Source organism: Nannobrachium achirus, assembly GCF_963921795.1.
Source record: "Nannobrachium achirus genome assembly, chromosome: 19".
NCBI lineage: Eukaryota > Metazoa > Chordata > Actinopteri > Myctophiformes > Myctophidae > Nannobrachium > Nannobrachium achirus.
In genome coordinates, this window is record NC_137826.1 from 171623 (window position 1) to 190358 (window position 18736).

An 18736-nucleotide genomic window follows, 5' to 3' on the forward strand; every position below is an offset into this window, starting at 1 on the left:
GATTTATAACTGGTCATTATTGTAAAGTGCTACCCCCCAATCTACACTGTAAAGTCCTCAGTGCTTCATTAACTCTGAAAGTGTACAAATGCAACCAATGGTTCCATTTCTACTATCAGAGTTTTACAGACCCTTAAGGGTCCAACCGATAGGACATTGAGAACCGGTGCCATGGAATAAGCAAGCCATGTCTAAATGACTGCTAAAATATCATATTGCAATAAGTGCAATCTAGCATTCAATGGTAAAGTCAAGAATGACAAACAACTCTAAATCACACAGCAGCCAGTAGTCAATGGTGTAAAGTAACTAAGTACATTTACTCAAGTATTGTACTTAAGTAGACTTTTGATTTAGACTTTTACTTTACTGGAGTATTTCCAATTTTCTGTACTTTTACTTGTACGCCACTACATCTCACTACATACTTCTTTTACTCTGCTACAATTATTTGACAACTTTAGATTATGATATTTATTATATAAATTAGAAAATAAAAAATACATATTTGAAAACAATATGAAAATACACGATCTAAGAGCTCACAGTGCGTCGCGATGTGATGCATTGTGAGCTTTTAAAGATGTGATGCATTGTGAGCTTTTAAAGATGTGATGCATTGTGAGCTTTTAAAGATTTGTATACATTTTAAAACTTGTGAATAGGGACATTCTGCATTATGAGTACTTCTACTTTAAGTACAATTTGATGCCAATACTTTTGTACTTTTACTCAAGTAAAAATTTAATTTCTTTGACTTAAGTAGTTCTACATTGCAGCAGCAGTATTGATACTTTTACTTGAGTAATACAAGCCACTGGCTGCTGTATGATTGAAGTGACACACAATGACGCTCCACTGCCATGCTGATGGGGAGAGAGAGACCCCTACTGGCCATCTGTGGTTATGAAAGCCTTCTATCCATGAGCAGAGCAAGTTGTATTACACAACATAAAACTAGCACTGCATCATGAGTAGTGCTGGAAGGTAATTACATTTACTCAAATACTGTACTGTTCTTTGATTACATTTGAGTATTTGCATCTGATAGATTATACTTTCCACTATAAATCTCATCTCAGAGACAAATAATGTAATTATTATACACAACAAAAACTATTTGAAAACTTTTAGGCTACTCAAAAGTTTTTTGAATCAGCTTTTGTCCAAGTCACGTAAGACAAACAACGTAACAAATATTCCAAATATCCAAACGTTTTTATTTGTACATTAATTAAATCCATTTTTACACAAAGATTCAATTCACAATCTTGAATACATGTGATATAGCCAGGGATACCATTTAGCTACCACATTGAGCTCCTACATACTCTACATTCATACATAAATACATATACATGTATATTACATTGAAATTTGAACTTTTAAAACATTACAAAAGAAAAAAAGTAAAAAATAAAACTGTACGATTTTCTTTTTATAATAAGATTTTACAGTGTAAATCGTAATGATAGTCCGGAAGATAGAGAATCCTATCAATATGGGGGTCCTTGCAATAAATGTTAAGAATCACTGCTATAGTGCACATTGTGTAGTTCTTGGCCAATAATTATCAATTTGGAATGCATTTAGACCACGGACCATGACTCGGAGTGTACAAATGGAACCAAATGGACATGTAAAGGTTTCACTTGGTTCCATTTGTACACTCTTGGAGTTACAGATCCGTAGGGTCACATTTGGTTCCTAATTGAAGTTCATTTAGCCTCCAGTCAGGTTTAGGGGAAGACACAGCAGGGTATGGCCGACAAAACCGTCTCATAGACGGGGAGAAGCGTGTTGACCCTCGTAACTAATCTCTGACACCTTTTTTGAAGAAGACATGTACTTTTTTACCGGTCTAACCATTGATTTTATAGCGAATGCTATATCATTTTTACCCCTAGAACTGATAGTTTTAAAGTTGGTTTAGAAAGTCGGAAACACACCTCGGACAGCTTTTTTTGGGGCAGTTTCAAAAGATAATGATATGGATAATCGACTCCGCCCCTCCCCCCATATTAGCCCAATCAAATTAATTTATTTCAGTTACTGTACAGAAAGTACTACTTTCAGTACAGTAACTACAATAAATTAATTTGATTGGGTCATTTAACATGGGGGTACATGACATCATTAAAAAAATTGGCTAATTTGATAGCCTTAACTCATTGAGTGCCAATCCCGAACTAGTTCAGCTTTATTATCGCATCCCACAGTGCCGATCCCGAACTAGTTCGGCTTTTTAACACATATGGTGCCAACCCCGAGTTTCCCGAGTTTGTATTGGTACTAGTGCTGTGCCAACCCCGAGTTTCCCGAGTTTGGGCCGTTTTTGAAAAAAAAAAAAAAAAAAATTTCAAAAAAATTCTTTTCAAAAAAAATTTTTGGACCTCCAGAAATGTATTAGGCATGATCGCGATCGCGAAATTGCATGTTTAACCCCCATACCAACCCATTCTTTCAAACATGGCAGCCATGTTTGTTTACATCTGTAGAAAACATAATGGCTGATAAATCATGAATGCCTGAACGGATTTCCAAGCGGATTTTTTTGTTTGAAAGCTGTGAACAGCATCTACACACGTGGTGCATCATCTAGGCATGGGTGTGCACTTTTTACACACTTGCACAATTACATGGAAGTCTATGGTAACCATGGCAACGCGAGACATTGAAGAGAAAAAATCATTGCAACATAAGTGTTAATAAAAAAATAAAATAAAATAAAAAATTCAAAAAAACATTTTTTTGTCCTCTGCTTACAGAGGACGATATTTGCTGATATTTACCATCCACTCCAATGCAATCCAGGATCTTTAGAGCTCATTTTCTCTGTTTCTTCTCCCATGCATTAGGTGTGCAAGGTTTAATCATGGCTAAGTTGACGAAAATCTAAATCTAAAATGCTTGGTAGCCAATAGCTAACTTCAAGCTAACTTCATCCTCTTCCTGTACATGCTCAAAGGGAAGTGTTCTGGCAAGTCATGGCTCCAGGGCTTGGGCATGCATTACCAGCATATCTCCATTATTCTCTGGTCACTGGGCGCCCTCTAGTGGTGATAGGCTGGCATTAAATGAGTTTTAATTAGCTGTTTTGGCCATGTCACTCCACCTTTAATGAAATTACTTAGAAAAATCATTGTATTCTTCTTTTTAATTTTTTTCATGAAAAGCTTATCTTTTTTGGGGAATGTTTTGAAATAATGATAAATAATAAAAGTAAATGTAGGAAACACAAATCTAGGGTCCCGACACAGTGCTTGGGAAGCAGTGTTCTAGGCAGTGGAAGAGGTGTGAAGTTGGGAGGTGGTGTTGATGAGGTCACTGGGCAGACGCTCCCTGGCCTCCAGCATTCTGCTCCTGGCTCTGTTAAAGGCCTCTGAGAGAACAACATGCAAGCATTCATCAACTTTAAGTTTAGAAGGACGGACACACACACACACACACACACACACACACACACACACACACACACACACACACACACACACACACACACACACACACACACACACACACACACACACACACACACACACACACACACAGTACTGTGACGGCCTAGACAATTCGCTAGACAATTTACCTTCCTGGCCCCCAAACTGTGGAATAAATTTAAATTCCCTGTCGCACTTAGAACTACAGACTCACTCCCTAGCTTCCACCGTGGACTGAAGACTCATCTCTTCGGACTTCACCTATAAGCCCATAGCACATACCGTAGCACTCGCCTACCCTCAAATACATTCTTACGTATTGATGTATTACCTTGCTTATTGTAAATCTCCCTGGATTAAGAGCGTCTGCTAAATGCCTAAATTGTAAATTGTCAATAAATTGGCCAGATTGGCTTACAGACTTAAGACGTATTAAATCAATACTGGTTTCCGCTTGGTCAATCACAGCTTTCAGTTCCAATATTGACTTTTCACATCCTATAGTGGGTATAGTTTCAATGTACAGATCATTGATATTCTACTGTTAGACTGAGGATAGGTTCTTGGTTTACTTATGATTAGGGCTGTCACAATTATTACATAATCGTCTAATCGTGATTATTTGACATTATCGCAATTATTTTGTCATAATCGTCATAATCGTGAATGTTGAAAAATTTCCAAAATAGTGGAAATAGCAGATCTACAAGCTTGTAGATCGGCTATTTCCACTATCAAAGTTATTTTTTAAGTAGTAAGTTGGTCAAATAGGTCAGTAATTTCTTTGTATATTTGGCGTATGTGTCATATCTACCACGTACAACTTCAAAACCTAAAAGCCAAACAGAAATGTAATTATCAACAACAAAAACACAATTAAATCGTTAATCGCCAATGATTTGAGGGACAATTAATCGTCATGTAAAATGTCATATCGTGACAGCCCTACTTATGATCCTAGATTACTGTTTCTATGCATTCCATGGATTACCTTGTGTTGTCCTTGGTTACTGTAAATCGCTGTGGAATAAGAGCATCTGCTAAATGCCTACATTTTAATTGTAATTGTACTCAGAGCCTTGTATGCAGAGAGAGTCACGCCGTTCACTTCGTGGGGCCAGGTCCTACTATTATTGCTTAGTGACAAAGTGCAAACCGGAAGTTTACAGAATGCATTGGAGTCTATGAGGGTAAAATGACATTTCTAAGGCTCTGATTGTACTGACAGCTGGGATTGTACTTGTGTGCAGTACTTGAGTAAATATACTTAAGTCACTCTCCACCACTGGTCCTTCCTTACCCATGATGTTGTAGACAGCTCCTTGTTGGCTGAAGCCTCCTAGCTGGTCCAGGACAGTCTGTTTCCTTCTCTTCAGTGTGCTGGCATCAACAAACGCCCTACAGCACGCGCGCACGCACGCACGCACGCACGCACACACGCACACACACACACACACACACACACACACACGTCATTTGTCATTACTTAACAGTAGCAATACCACAATGTAGAGATACTAGTCCCATTTCACTCTTATTACTTGCATAAGCAGAGCGTGTGATGTTACTAGGTTTTCAATGTAATGGGTCCCAGGATCCACAGGTGGTCATTCAAATGGGTCCCAGAAAAGTTTTATGAGTCCTAAATACAATGTTTTCGAGCGCTGTGAGCTTGTAGATCGGCTATTTTCAAAATGTTTGCCTATTTCTTATATTTATTTTACAATTTGGCTAATGTTTGAACTTAGAACTAGGATTTCTAAATACACTAGGCTACAGACACCCATTTAATTATATTTATATCACTGGGACCCCAATTTATATTAAATGTTAAAATACTAGAGTACAAATGGAACAGGTCCATTTGGTTCCATTTGTTCACTGAGTTACAGACCCACAAAGTTCTATTTGGTTCCTAACTATCATTTATCTGGGGACCCCCTGGAACTCCCTCAAGGACCCAGGACCCCACTTTGAGAACCACTAGTGAAAATAGTTTTTAGCTGTTCCAGGTTTAACTGATAATAAATCTTTACAGTGTTTATCTTACACAATACATTAAAAAACGAATACAACTATCTAAACTAATATAGCAACTTAAGTAGAAGTAAATTATTTTAACATGGACTACAATGGAGGCGCATCCCCTGGACCCCAGGACCATGACATGAATGAGTCCCTGGGCGACTTGAATGAGTTTTTGATGCGGGATGCGCACGTAATGACATCACTGCGTGCAATACTGTAATCGGCTGGGTATGTACAACATAGGCAAAAAGGCCATGAAAACCAAAAGGGTTATTTACAGGAATGCTTTCTGGAACAAATACGTTTTAATAGTGTTTTAAAAAGAGTAAGGGAATCAGTAAGGCGAATGTTCTCAGGTAGCGAATTCCAGAGCTTGGGAGCTCGTATGGCAAAGGCCCGCTCACCCTTTGTGACATAGTTCGCAGTACGGACTTTTAGGAGCCCCTTGCCTGCGGACCTCAGGTCACGAGGAGGGTCATAAGGTATGTAAGGTATGTATGTAGGTGACTGCCTTTTTGAGCGGTGGTTACACCGTCTCCTATACGTGGCCGTGTGTGTATGCGTGCGTGCGTGTGTGTGTGCGTGTCTGTATGTAGCCTGAAGTACCTTTTTTGACCACACGTTAAGGGAGGGGCGCTGTTGTTCAGGCCAGGCCAGACACACACACACACACACACACACACACACACACACACACACACCCCACACACACAGGCCCCCCCCCCCCCCCCCCCCCCCCCCACGACCACCGCTCAGTTCACACGGGTGTGATTTAAATGGCTGGGATTCATTAACAGCCAATGAGGGACCAGCATGCCTGCCTGGTGATGTCAGCAGAGTTTGGTAGATAAGAGCGTTCTTGGTAATGTCTTCATTAACTCACTTAGTGCCAAACGACTTTCAGATCAACTATCTCACTATGGACTTCCCTGCCAAGCGACTTTAATCGACTTTTACTTCTACATTTTTTTATTTTATTTTATTTTTTGGACCCCATTAAATCTAGTAAACATGATTTCAATCGCGATTTTGCATGTTCCACCCCCATACAACCCCATCTTTCATACAGGGCAGCCATCTTTGCTTACATAACATGTAAAACATAATGGCTATTTTCTCAAGAATGCCTGAACGGATTTCCAATCTCATTTTTTTGTTTGAAAGCTGTGAACAGCCTGCACAAACATGGTGCATGATCTGTGCATGGGCGTGCATGATCTGTGCACTATAAATTACATGGAAGTCTATGGAGACAGAGTGCAGTTCTAGTTATTATTATTTTCTTCCTCTTCAAAATGTGTCAATATGTACAAATTCCATTTGTATACTCTCAGAGTTACAGACCCGTAAGGTTCCATTTGGTTCCTAACTCATGAGTAATTTAGCTGAGGATACCCCTTCAGGCACACCTGGGGGTCCCTGTACCGTACCGTACCGTACCATACACTGAGAACTGACGTCGTTGTGTGTGTTGGCTACCACTCACCTGGCATGTTGGATACAATGCAGGGTAAATGTCACACTTCCAGTGCTTTGAGTACGAAAACCAAAACGACTTAGCCTGTCTCCCTGGAAAGTCACACACGCGCACACACACACGCGCACACACACACACGCACACACACACACGCAACACATGAGCTTAAAAACAAAAACCTCAATTGGGTTGGAGATGTGAGTAAGGATGGGATGATAAGCGATATTATCGTGTATCGTGATAAAAAAACACTCACGATAATCGTTCCGTGGAGATTTAAATTTATCGTGAAATCGTCCTCCGTCATGCACTGGGATCAATTCAACTTTTATTTGCCGAGCTGCATATCCGGTACAATTTAAACCCTCTATTGGTAAAACATACTTATAATATCTGTACTTGATACAGTCTTTTTTCCACTCTCTACCAGATCTCTTTGGCAAAAACATTTCGATCTATAAGCTCATAACCGTGCTGTTGTCAGCTTGTAGATCTGCAATTTTTTGGCAAATGTTCCACCCCAGAATAATGGATGTTGGGGATATTTTGATTACCGCGATAATATCGTAAATCGCTATTTCTTTGGTCACAATAATCATGATATGAAATGTTCATATCGTCCTGTCCCTAGATGTGAGCTTACCTTGAAGGTACCAGGCACTCTGACGTAGCTGTGGTCTTCCAGCTCAGGAGAGCCTCCGATGAAGAAGCGTCTCAGCTCCGACACCGTCCCTCCTATAGGCCTCCATGTCTGGCACGTCACCGTGTGGTTGCCTGAGGCACACACACATATAGAAAAAAATAAGTAAGTATTACTCTCCTAAAGCCCCTTTTCCACTGACATGGCCCAACACCACACCACTCCACACCACCCACTTGTGCCAGGTTTTCCACTACAAGGACCTGGGTAGAATGGTGTGAAAGTTGTACCAGAGTAGGTCTGAGCTAGGCCAAACAAGGCCAAACACTTCATAATGACTGATCACTCACTGACTTTTCATTTACTGTATACCTCCAGGATATAGTTGTAATTCATGATAATAGATTATATTGTGTTATAACCACTATTATAATCTATTTTAGTGTATTATAATTATCATAGTAATACATTAACACATCTACTGCCTTTTAATCTCAAGGGATGCTTGGTGCCTTGGTGCCGCACCGCTTTCTCCGTAGGCCACCGCTATTATGTTGAAGGGCCGGAACGGAGTTGTTTTTGTTTTTTTGGATTATCACTTGACGGCAGCTATTATGTCATCTAGTCACATGACAGTGTGGGTCCAGAAGAGAAACATGGCTGCGCCCAGCCGAGTGTATTGTGTACAGTATGCACCTGATGAAGGCCAGATAGGCCGAAACGTTGTGTTTTTTTGCCCGCTTTGTTAATAAAATTTTGTGAGCTGAGAGACAGTGTGCAGATTCATTCTCCTCTTCTTCAGTTTACTTTTTTGGATCCAGCACCCGTCGCAGTCACTGGGATGTGCGTGTATCTTCCGACTGCTTTACAGTATGCAGACCACCCTTTGTATCAAAATGTCTCTTTTTGAGTAAATGAAGTCTCTTTATGGGCCTCTCAATGGATTTACTATGGAGGACGTTCACTTCGCGTGCACGCCCGACGTGCGTTGTAAACAAATCGCGGACATTACCGATGCGGGCGGGACCGGAGCGACGTACTGTAAGTAATTATACCTTTACTGTAAATACAGTAAGATTGACATTCCTCACCGTCAACGGCACCATGATTTTAACCCTTTCAATGACGGTGAGGATTGTCAACGGCAGCAGAACTGTTAATACTTTATAGTGCATTATAATCACAATTATAATCCATTATAGTGTATTATAATTAGGATAGTTGTAATACAAATGTATATTGTATTATAATCACAGTTAAAGGGGTAAAATTGTTTCTTACCGATAGGGGTACTTTTTTTTACTTGTGTGGTGCTAAAGCTGCAGTCGAAAAGGGGCTTGTGTAATAATGCCCAACACTGATGATGTGTGTGTTAAAGGAGTAGTTCACCCCCAAAATGACTTTTTTTCTATTGATTAGTCATGCCATGGAGACTAGAGTTCAATAATACTTTTTGGTTTTTGTCACATTCCTAAGACAAAAATGTGATAACAATAGATGTACCCCCATTCGTTCCGGATGGGGACCCGTTTCGAAACGGGTCCCCATCCGGAATCAATGGGGGTAAATTTACTCGAATCAAATTTTTGTCTTAGGAATGTGACAAAAACCAAAAAATATTATTGAACTCTAGTCTCCATGGCATGACTAATCATTAGGAAAAAAAAGTCATTTTGGGGCTGAACTACTCCTTTAAGTACCGGGGGTTTCAGGGAAGACCAGGTATCCGTAGCCCTCCAAGCGACAGCGCTGCCAGGAGTCCACAGAAAGAACCTTGAAATACAACACGGGCCACTGAGGAAGACACTCTGTGGAACACCAGGACATTGTATCAGTTCAAATATATACTGTACATGCTACACAAATACATATACTGTACACAAATACCGCATTGCGTCTGAAACATTTTAATCTCAAGGACCCCACAACGCGGAGAGTGTACGAATGGAACCAAATGAACCGTTAAAGAGGTGGTGCCATAGTTTTGTACTTTTTCTGGTTTTCATGTGTCTAGGAGGTTGACAGTATTAATTAGACCCCCTGGTGTGGTTGTTATGAGCAATTATGTATTCCCTCTGTATTTTGGGTTTCTTCCTCGAGGCTGCCACCTTATGGGTCAAAAGTGCCGATCCAAAAACACAGATAGCGTGACATCATATAATCATCCCTTCCCCTTTTACCATTCACCCAACACTGCGGGCTAACTTCAGCTGGGTCACCACCTACCATGACAACCAGGCATACTTAATGAACTGGTGGGTGTGGCCACATAAAAACCTAATTTTAACACTTTCTGTACACTTTTTGGGAATAAATCTTCCTCCTAGTATAATCATAATACCTGATAATCATGTTTTGGGGCAATGTTGCAATGTTAAAGTGGAAGCCATTGTTTTCGGGTTAATCCAAATCCAAATATATTAGACTAGGCAGAATTTCTGAGAATGTGCTTGTATAAAGTCCTGAAGGCATTTTGCGAATATTTATTATATACAACTGTTCTAGGGGTATTAAGGCATGCTGAATCCAAATTTGCTGTATATAATGCTCAAACATGTTCCTAAATGGCTCAAAATTGAGAAATCCAACATGGCGGCCACTGCAAGGCTGAAATCTATTTAAGTGCAAATCTTTTTGACTAAACAAGGTAGAAACTTAAACTAAATGTGTTTTCTAGGTTAGCCTACATGGGGAATTTGAAATTATATCCGGATTTTATAATAATAATGAATCGCATTTTTATAGCGCTTTTCCAAGTGCTCAAAGCGCTTTACAATGTTTCATTCATTCATACATTGGGAAGTGAAGCGGCGAACATTCGACGCCAGCGTCCTCACTTCCCACATTCACACACCAATGGTGGCAAGCTTGCACCAACCAACTCATTGGAGGCAATGTGGGGTTCAGTGTCTTGCCCAAGGACACTTCGACATGTTGACAGGAGGAGCTGGGATTTGAACCTCCGACCCACGGATCATTGGCCAACCCACTCTACCTACTGAGCTACAGCCGCCCCACATTTTAGCTCAAATATGAATAATTGGCTTGAAACTCATACATGTATAGCAGAAACGGTTCGTTATTGATGCATAATTCATCAAACAGAAACAAAAGCAGGATGAATGGTTTCATTCATCAAAACTCTTGATTTAGATTTTACTATCAACAAGTCATATATGCAAATTATATATAGTCCTTAATTTGAAGGTAGGCTACATTAATTTAGCCTATTTGCAGTCATCAATATTTTGAGCAGATGTCATAGGTATCTTGCAGCTGCATGCATCCAATTCCACTTTTCCTGAATAGAATAGAATGGATTGTAATATAATATAATATAATAGTATTTTACCATATCAATAAAAGTAAATGTACATATGGGAATACGTCTTACTGTAATCCTTACTGTAGCAGCTTATTCACAGTCTTCCGGCAAGTTTTGAGTTTTTTTGCAGTTGCATGCTTCCATACATACCATATGACTCTTTCTGGATAGAATAGAAGAGAAGGGGATACAATGTTTATAGCCAGCACAAGTACATCAGGGTAGGGTTTATCAATCTGTCAACATCTAAGAGTCTGTAGAGTATGCAGTCTAGTAGGCTAGGATTCTCTAAAATTACCAAATCCCATTAGTACAATCTATTATACATACATACCTGCAGCTGCAGCATTGGCTGAGGCACTCCTTTGTACACCCACATAAGTGAACTCCCTGCAGGCTTTGGGCATAGGTGGCAGAGAGAATAGCCGTGGCAGGTGAGCTTGATTCCATATAGTTGCTTGATAGTGTGCACGCATGATATGGAACCTCACAGTATCTGTGGTTGGTGGCAGTCTCTTGGGGATGACCTTTGCAGAATAGCTTTACTCGTGCTTTGTTGCATGAATCAACGTCAGGCACACCATAGATCTAAAAATGAATGTTTCTGATGATGATGATTCTGTGAAAGGGCCCTTCCCAAGGCCAGCAAGATCAGTGTGATGTTGTTCGAACACCTGCCAGGCTGTCTTCTTTCCGTGGCCGCTGAACTGAGACACACTGTCACATTCAGTAAGGGCATAGAAGGCAAGGAGTGTGTCCAGTTGATCCTCAGACAGTATCCTGTGAATTTCATGCACTGGTAAAAACATTGGGTCCTTTGATGTCCCAGCTTTCATGTAGACATAGGTACATCTGATTTTGTCAAAGTGAGCAAGCAGTAGTAGAAGCATGTCTGTGTCACGTGCTGACACGACTACTGTTTCCATCGGTGCATGGATACAGTGAAGGATCAGTCGGGTATCAGCTTGTATCGTGTATCGGTCGTGCATCAGCTTCCTCGTGGTCAGCACAAAGGGACTTTCACAGAAGATATCGTGACATCATCAGAAACATTCATTTGTAAGATCTATGGTGTGCCTGATGTTGATTCATGCAACAAAGCACAAGTAAAGTTATTCTGCAAAGGTCGTCCCCAAGATACTCTGCCACCAACCACAGATGCTGTGAGGTTCCATCAAATCATGCGTGCACATTCTGCACACTATCAAGCAACTATATGGAATCAAGCTCATCTGCCACACCCCAATCTTCCTCCAGTGGAGGAAATGGGATGGATGATTAAGGAAGGCCAGTTAGTGCCACAGCTACTCTCTCTGCCACCTATGCCCAAAGCCTGCAGGGAGTTCACTTCATGTGGGTGTACAAAGGAGTGCCTCAGCCAAAACTGCAGCTGCAGGTATATATGAATAATAGATTGTACTAATAGGATTTGGTAATTTTAGAGATACTAGCCTACTAGACTGCATACTCTAGACTCTTAGATGTTGACAGATTGATGAACCCTACCCTGATGTACCGGTACTTGTGCTGGCTATAAACATTGTATCCCCTTCTCTTCTATTCTATCCAGAAAGAGTCATATGGCATGTATGGAAGCATGCAAATGCAAAAAAAACTCAAAACTTGCTGGAACACTGAGGAAGACTGAATAAGCTGCCACAGTAAGGATTACAGTAAGACGTATTCCCATGTACATTTACTTTTATTGATATGGTAAAATACTATTATATTATATTATATTATATTATATTATATTATATTATATTATATTATATTATATTATATTATATTATAATCCATTCTATTCTATTCAGGAAAAGTGGAATTGGATGCATGCAGCTGCAAGATACCTATGACATCTGCTCGAAATATTGATGACTGCAAATAGGCTAAATTAATGTAGCCTACCTTCATATTAAGGACTATACGTATATAATTTGCATATACGATGATAGAAATATGATGATAGAAAAATCTAAATCAAGTTTTGATGAATAAAATGGTTCATCCTGCTTTTGTTTCTGTTTGATGAATTATGCATCAATAACGAACCGTTTCTGCTATACATGTATGAGTTTCAAGCCAATTATTCATATTTGAGCTAAAATCCGGATATAATTTCAAATTCCCCATGTAGGCTAACCTAGAAAAACACATTTAGTTCAAGTTTCTACCTTGTTTAGTCAAAAAGATTTGCACTTAAATAGATTTCAGCCTTGCAGTGGCCGCCATGTTGGATTTCTCAATTTTGAGCCATTTAGGAACATGTTTGAGCATTATATACAGCAAATTTGGATTCAGCATGCCTTAATACCCCTAGAACAGTTGTATATAATAAATATTCGCAAAATGCCTTCAGGGTTCTGATTTTCTGAAAATTGATCTAGTCTATATACTTTTCAAAAATATTGTTTAAAAAAATAAATCTGTCAAACGATGATGTCACTGGTGGATGGATTTGACCCGCCCACAAGCACTCCTATGAGACCCAGACTGAGTAGAAAAGAATTGTGCTATTTTATCATGAACATTAGTGAGGACCTATTATATGAAGACAGGTTGAAAAATGGTGAAGTCCTCCTTTAAGTAAAAGTACTTAGTTACTTTACACCACTGACAGAAACAAGTCCAATGCAAAATGTACATCTTTGCTGTCGGGCAGAAACCTCTTATCTTCATATTGTAATCTATATTTTTGTTTACTTTAAATATACATTTTATATTGCCGTTATTCACTGTGATGCACCAACCTCACCAAGACAAATTCTGGTGACACTTGCTATGCATCTCATGTCTATAATGCTTTATAAACATACTTATAATGCATTATAATCTACTCATAACACTGTATAGTTATAACAACTCACAAATAATCATAATGCTTTATAACTATATTCATTTATAAAGCATTTTATAATGAATGAATATAAGGTCAAGTATAAAAGAATTGTAATCGGCTTATACCACTTTATAATCAGTTATAAGCACTCATAGGTCCTCATAACACAATCATAACATAAAGTATCATAACGTCACTGTCGTGCAGAAACCTTGTATCTCCAAGTTTCAAATGTATAATTTTGTTCGCCGAGTAAAGCCCTGCTTCACCATACAAGGCTGTTGCAAAAGTAGTGAAAACAGCAGATCTACAAGCACACAACGCCTCGCGGTGCGAGGCGTTGTGTGCTTGTAGATCGGCTGTTTTCACTAGTTTAGTTAAAAAAAAAATCATGATAAAAACAAACGGTTTTCCATCCGACAACGACGATAATACTAAAAGATAACATTAAATCTATAGAAGAACACAAAACATTTCTGCCCATACATTCAGGAATGTTATTACTATACTTAGCACCCAATGACTCTAGTGACTTATAATGCAAGCAAAATGATATGTAATGATACTTGACCTTATGTCAATTATCATGTTTAAAGGACAACTTTGTTTTTTTACAACAAGGGTTCATATTTTAGATAGTCATCAGAGAAAAATAAATATGAGTGTTAAAATGTTTTCATTTACTCATTTCTAGTGTTTTAGTTATTTTAACGATTTTGATTTGCATGCTAAATATGTATTCTTAGACACAATAAGCCACAATAAGCCCATTCCCCAAGATGCAACACAATCTTTCATGAGCAGATGTGACTTATGGGAGCTGGTGTAAATAGTAACAAAGAAATTTGGCCGGCTTGTTGTGTCTAAAAAGACATAATTTAGCCACTTGTACGCATGACCCCACCCACTGAAATCTAAATACTAAAATCGCTAAAACAGTAGAAAGCAGTAAATGAAAACATTTTAACGCTCATCTTTTATTTTCTCTAATTACAATCTAAAATATGAACCCTTGTTGGAAAAAACTAAAGTTGTCCTTTAAAACAGGTCCTCCTTCGAGCCGGAATTGAACCAGCGACCTAAGGATGTCCAACATTCAACTACAGTCCTCCGCTCTACAGTCCTCCGCTCTACCAGCTGAGCTATCGAAGGGGTGAAACAAGCAGCAAGTAGAGATTGTCTACTACTGAGCACAACGTGATGGCGGACGTGGAAAATGCAAGGCCTTGCCGTTGGCTATGTGCCAGCAGTGAGAATAACTGAAAGAGCTGTCACAATGGCTTGTGACGTTCTTTGTTCTTGTGAAATAACAATTTCAAAGGTCATTGGTCTTTTACAATACCATGCTTAAAGGAGTCATCCAGACCAAAACACATATAGAGTTAAATCTGCCTTTTATCATACCCCTTCATACCTGCTTTAGTTGATTTTTTTCATAACTGCCCCTGTTGCTAGATTTCGGCTGCCCCTGTTGCTAGATTTCACGGGCTCTCTCATAACTAACACAGTGGATTGTCCTTAGGCTAGTGCGGTTATTTCTTTGGCTTCAAAGTTAGTATTTTTTATTGGATTGTGTTTACACAACGTCCTGAGACCAACCAAACCGCTGTTTTGACCTCACAGGCACACTTACTTGTCAAACGGCTTCTGCTCTGCACCAGAGCAGGGAGAGGAGAGGCTAGAAAGGGAGGGGAGGGAGGGGTCTGTTTGACAAGTAAGGGTACCTCTGAGGTCAAAACAGCGGTGTGGTTGGTCTCAAGACGTTGTGTAAACACAATCCAATAAAAAAATACTAACTTTGAAGCTAAAGAAATAACCGCACTAGCCTAAGGACAATCCACTGTGTTAGTTATTAGAGAGCCCGTGAAATCTAGCAACAGGGGCAGCCAAAATCTAGCAACAGGGGCAGCTATGAAAAAAATCAACTAAAGCAAGTATGAAGGGGTATGATAAAAGGCAGATTTAACTCTATATGTGTTTTGGTCTGGATGACTCCTTTAAAACAAGGAGTTAGTTGCTCTACATTTTTTATTGAGCACCACATGGTGGCAGAATCATTTGAGAGTCAAGGCCTTAAGCTGTGAACTACATTGTGTGGCCATGAGCTATTTGGAATACCAGAAAGCAAAAGTAGCTCACCATTTGCTACATATTTTAGAGGTAACTGTTCTTTTACAATGTTGGGCTTAAAATCTGAACCAAACCATCGACCGAAGGATGTCTGTTATTCAGCTACAGTCCTCTGCTCTGCCAGCTGAGCTATGGAAGGGCAGAAACACTGTTATTACTGAACACTACCACATGATGGCAGACTTGGACAATTCAAGGCCCTGCAGAAATGTTGTGTCATGTCTGTCTTGCCATTAGCAATGTGTCAGCAGTGAGAATACCCGAAAGGAAACATGTCACAATTTGATTGCTCTTTCACAATAACATGCTTAAAACATGTCCTCCTTCGAGCCGGAATTGAACCAGTCTGTTACTCAACTACAGTCCTCCGCTCTACCAGCTGAGCTATCGAAGGGCTCATGTGTAACTCCTTGCTCTATATTTGTTTTACTGAGCAGCACCACATGATGGCAGACTCATTAAAGATTCAAGGCCTGCTGTGATGCACTATCTTGTGTGAGCTATGTAATATGTGCCACTGAGTTTGGAATAACCGAAAGCCAATTTATATCACCATTTGCCATCTCTTTCATGGGTCATTGTTCTTTCACAATATTGTGTTTAAAACAAGGCCTCCTTTGAGCCGGAATTGAACCAACGACCTATTATTTATCTACAGTCCTCTGCTCTACCAGCTGAGCTATCGAAGGGTTTATATATAGCTTGTTTCTCTATATTATTATTATAATGAGCACCACGTAATGGTATTCAAGGCCTATTGCAAAGAACTATCTTCTGTGGCCGTGAGCTGTGCTATGCCTAACCCTAACCTCAAAGACATTTTGCCTAAAGCTAACTGCAAAACCCGTCCACCTGGGTGAAAACACCGGGACAAGAGACTCTCGCGGGACACTACCTGCATTTAGAATAACTGAAAAACATTTGAGCCCAGCCTTTGCTGGAGGTTCCGCGGACCCTGCGTCGAGAACCAGTGTAATAAACCACTTATATCAGCAAAAACATTATGAACTGACCTTCACTTTCATTTTCTTTTCTGTGGAACGCCTCAAAAGTGAAGGGGAAACTGAAGTGGGCGATGTCATCCTGTAGGAACACACAGCAAACGAACGTCAGTCACGTAACGCCTAGTTTCCACTGAATTCTGTGATGTCCGTCAGTAATTCCATTTAATATACAAAATATTCCCTCTAGTGTTTAAAGGACAACTTTGTTTTTTTTACAACAAGGGCTAATATTTTAGATAGTCATTAGAGTTTCAATCATGCACCAGTAGCACCAGTAGCACGCCATCTTACACTTAGCCAAAACACTCCTTTTTATTTAATAATAATGCAACGTTTCGGTCAACGACCTTCTTCAGGCATATCGGAGATATGCCTGAAGAAGCCATACGGCTAATTCCGTATGGGTGAATAAAACGGAAGGAGGGGTTTCGCAAGCACCTCGGAGATTGTGGAGGTTCCCATTGGAGTCAATTGACTAAACTGACTTAGCGATTTCAGTACACACAGAAGACAGAACTCAGTGGAAACGAGGCGTTCACCCTAATAGGGATGGGATGATATGATTATTTCATATCACGATTATTGTGACAAAAGAAATCGCGATTTACGATATTATCACGATAATAAAAATCCATTATCCCGGGGCCGAAAATTTGCAAAAAAATAGCCGATCGGCTATTTTTTGGCAAAGACATTTGATAGAGAGTGAAAAAAAAAGACTGTATCGAGTGTGTATATATGTATATGTAAAGTACCTTCTACCAGAGTGGTATCGGATATGCAGCTCGGCAAATAAAAGGTGAATTGATCCCAGTGCATGATGGAGGACGATATCACGATAAATTAAATCTCCACGATACGATTATTGTGAGTGTTTTTTATCACGATAAACGATAATATCGCCTATCGTCCCATCCCTACACCCTATACATGTTCTCGAATGACCAACAGAAGAGGGAGAAAAAAGCCTATCTACAAGCAATCTTGTAGATAGGCTATTATCTGATCATCTAGGTATCTTCTACGTACTTTGCCGGAGCACTTGGTGCGACAGGTCTGTGTGACGCCCGAGAGGGCCTGGAACGGCAAGCTGGACCAATCTGAAGCAGTGCAGAGGTTCATACATGTCAGTGGACTGCACACAACATGGCATTGTCAAAACGCAGAGATTTGAACTGCTCTAACAATTTTATGTTATGCTTTAACTATAAAAAAAAAAAATATGCAGATATATAAGCTCACAGCGCTGTGCCGCGCTGCGAGCTTGTATATCTGCTATTTTTGAAAAATGTGAACATTACATTTTGTGCAAGTCTTTGAATGTTTTTGACCCGATTCTATAAGTGTCTTCTAAATCCTTCTTCTAAATCAGTGGTTCTCAAACTTTTTCATGACAAGGACCCCAACAATTACGTGTATTTGGCCATGGACCCCCATCTCAAAATATGTTGTTCCAGGGACCCCCCAGAAGCAAATATTTGAGTTACAAATGTTTGCTTTTAACTCAATTAGCGCCGATCCCGAGAATACTCGTGAAAAATACTCGAGTAGCACATGCTGCCGATCCCGAGTATACTCGTGAAAAGTACTCTATTACTGTAACGGCGGTACTCTATTACCTGTTGGTGCGCGGAAGGTCCTGACACGATCGCCCTCGCCGATTCATCATCATCACGGATCCACGAGCACAAAATAGTAATCCCATAACATTGAGGCAGACGGGGAATCTCATCTTTAATGTCCATTATCTCAAAACAACACTTTCAAAGGGAGGATGGCAGTAGATTCTCGCTTATATAACACATGTTGAAAAGCACCGATCCGCCATTACACAACAGTATGTTGATGACGAG

The 18736-nt window shown here is 39.8% G+C and overlaps 1 protein-coding gene across 1 annotated transcript in view; it reads right to left on the reverse strand.

Annotated features, from left to right (window-relative positions):
• Window positions 1–3278: 3278 nt before the first annotated feature.
• mks1 (MKS transition zone complex subunit 1) overlaps window positions 3279–18736 on the reverse strand; it is a gene marked incomplete at its 3' end in the record, with an annotated part of 29716 nt that continues 14258 nt past the window's right edge. The window contains exons 12-18 of the mRNA XM_080749063.1: window positions 17913–17983; window positions 16893–16962; window positions 9286–9393; window positions 7589–7719; window positions 6955–7037; window positions 4741–4838; window positions 3279–3382 (exon numbers count right to left, since the gene is read on the reverse strand). Of these exons, the coding sequence (XP_080605189.1) occupies window positions 3279–3382; window positions 4741–4838; window positions 6955–7037; window positions 7589–7719; window positions 9286–9393; window positions 16893–16962; window positions 17913–17983 (665 nt within the window). The remainder of the gene's footprint in view (window positions 3383–4740; window positions 4839–6954; window positions 7038–7588; window positions 7720–9285; window positions 9394–16892; window positions 16963–17912; window positions 17984–18736) is intronic.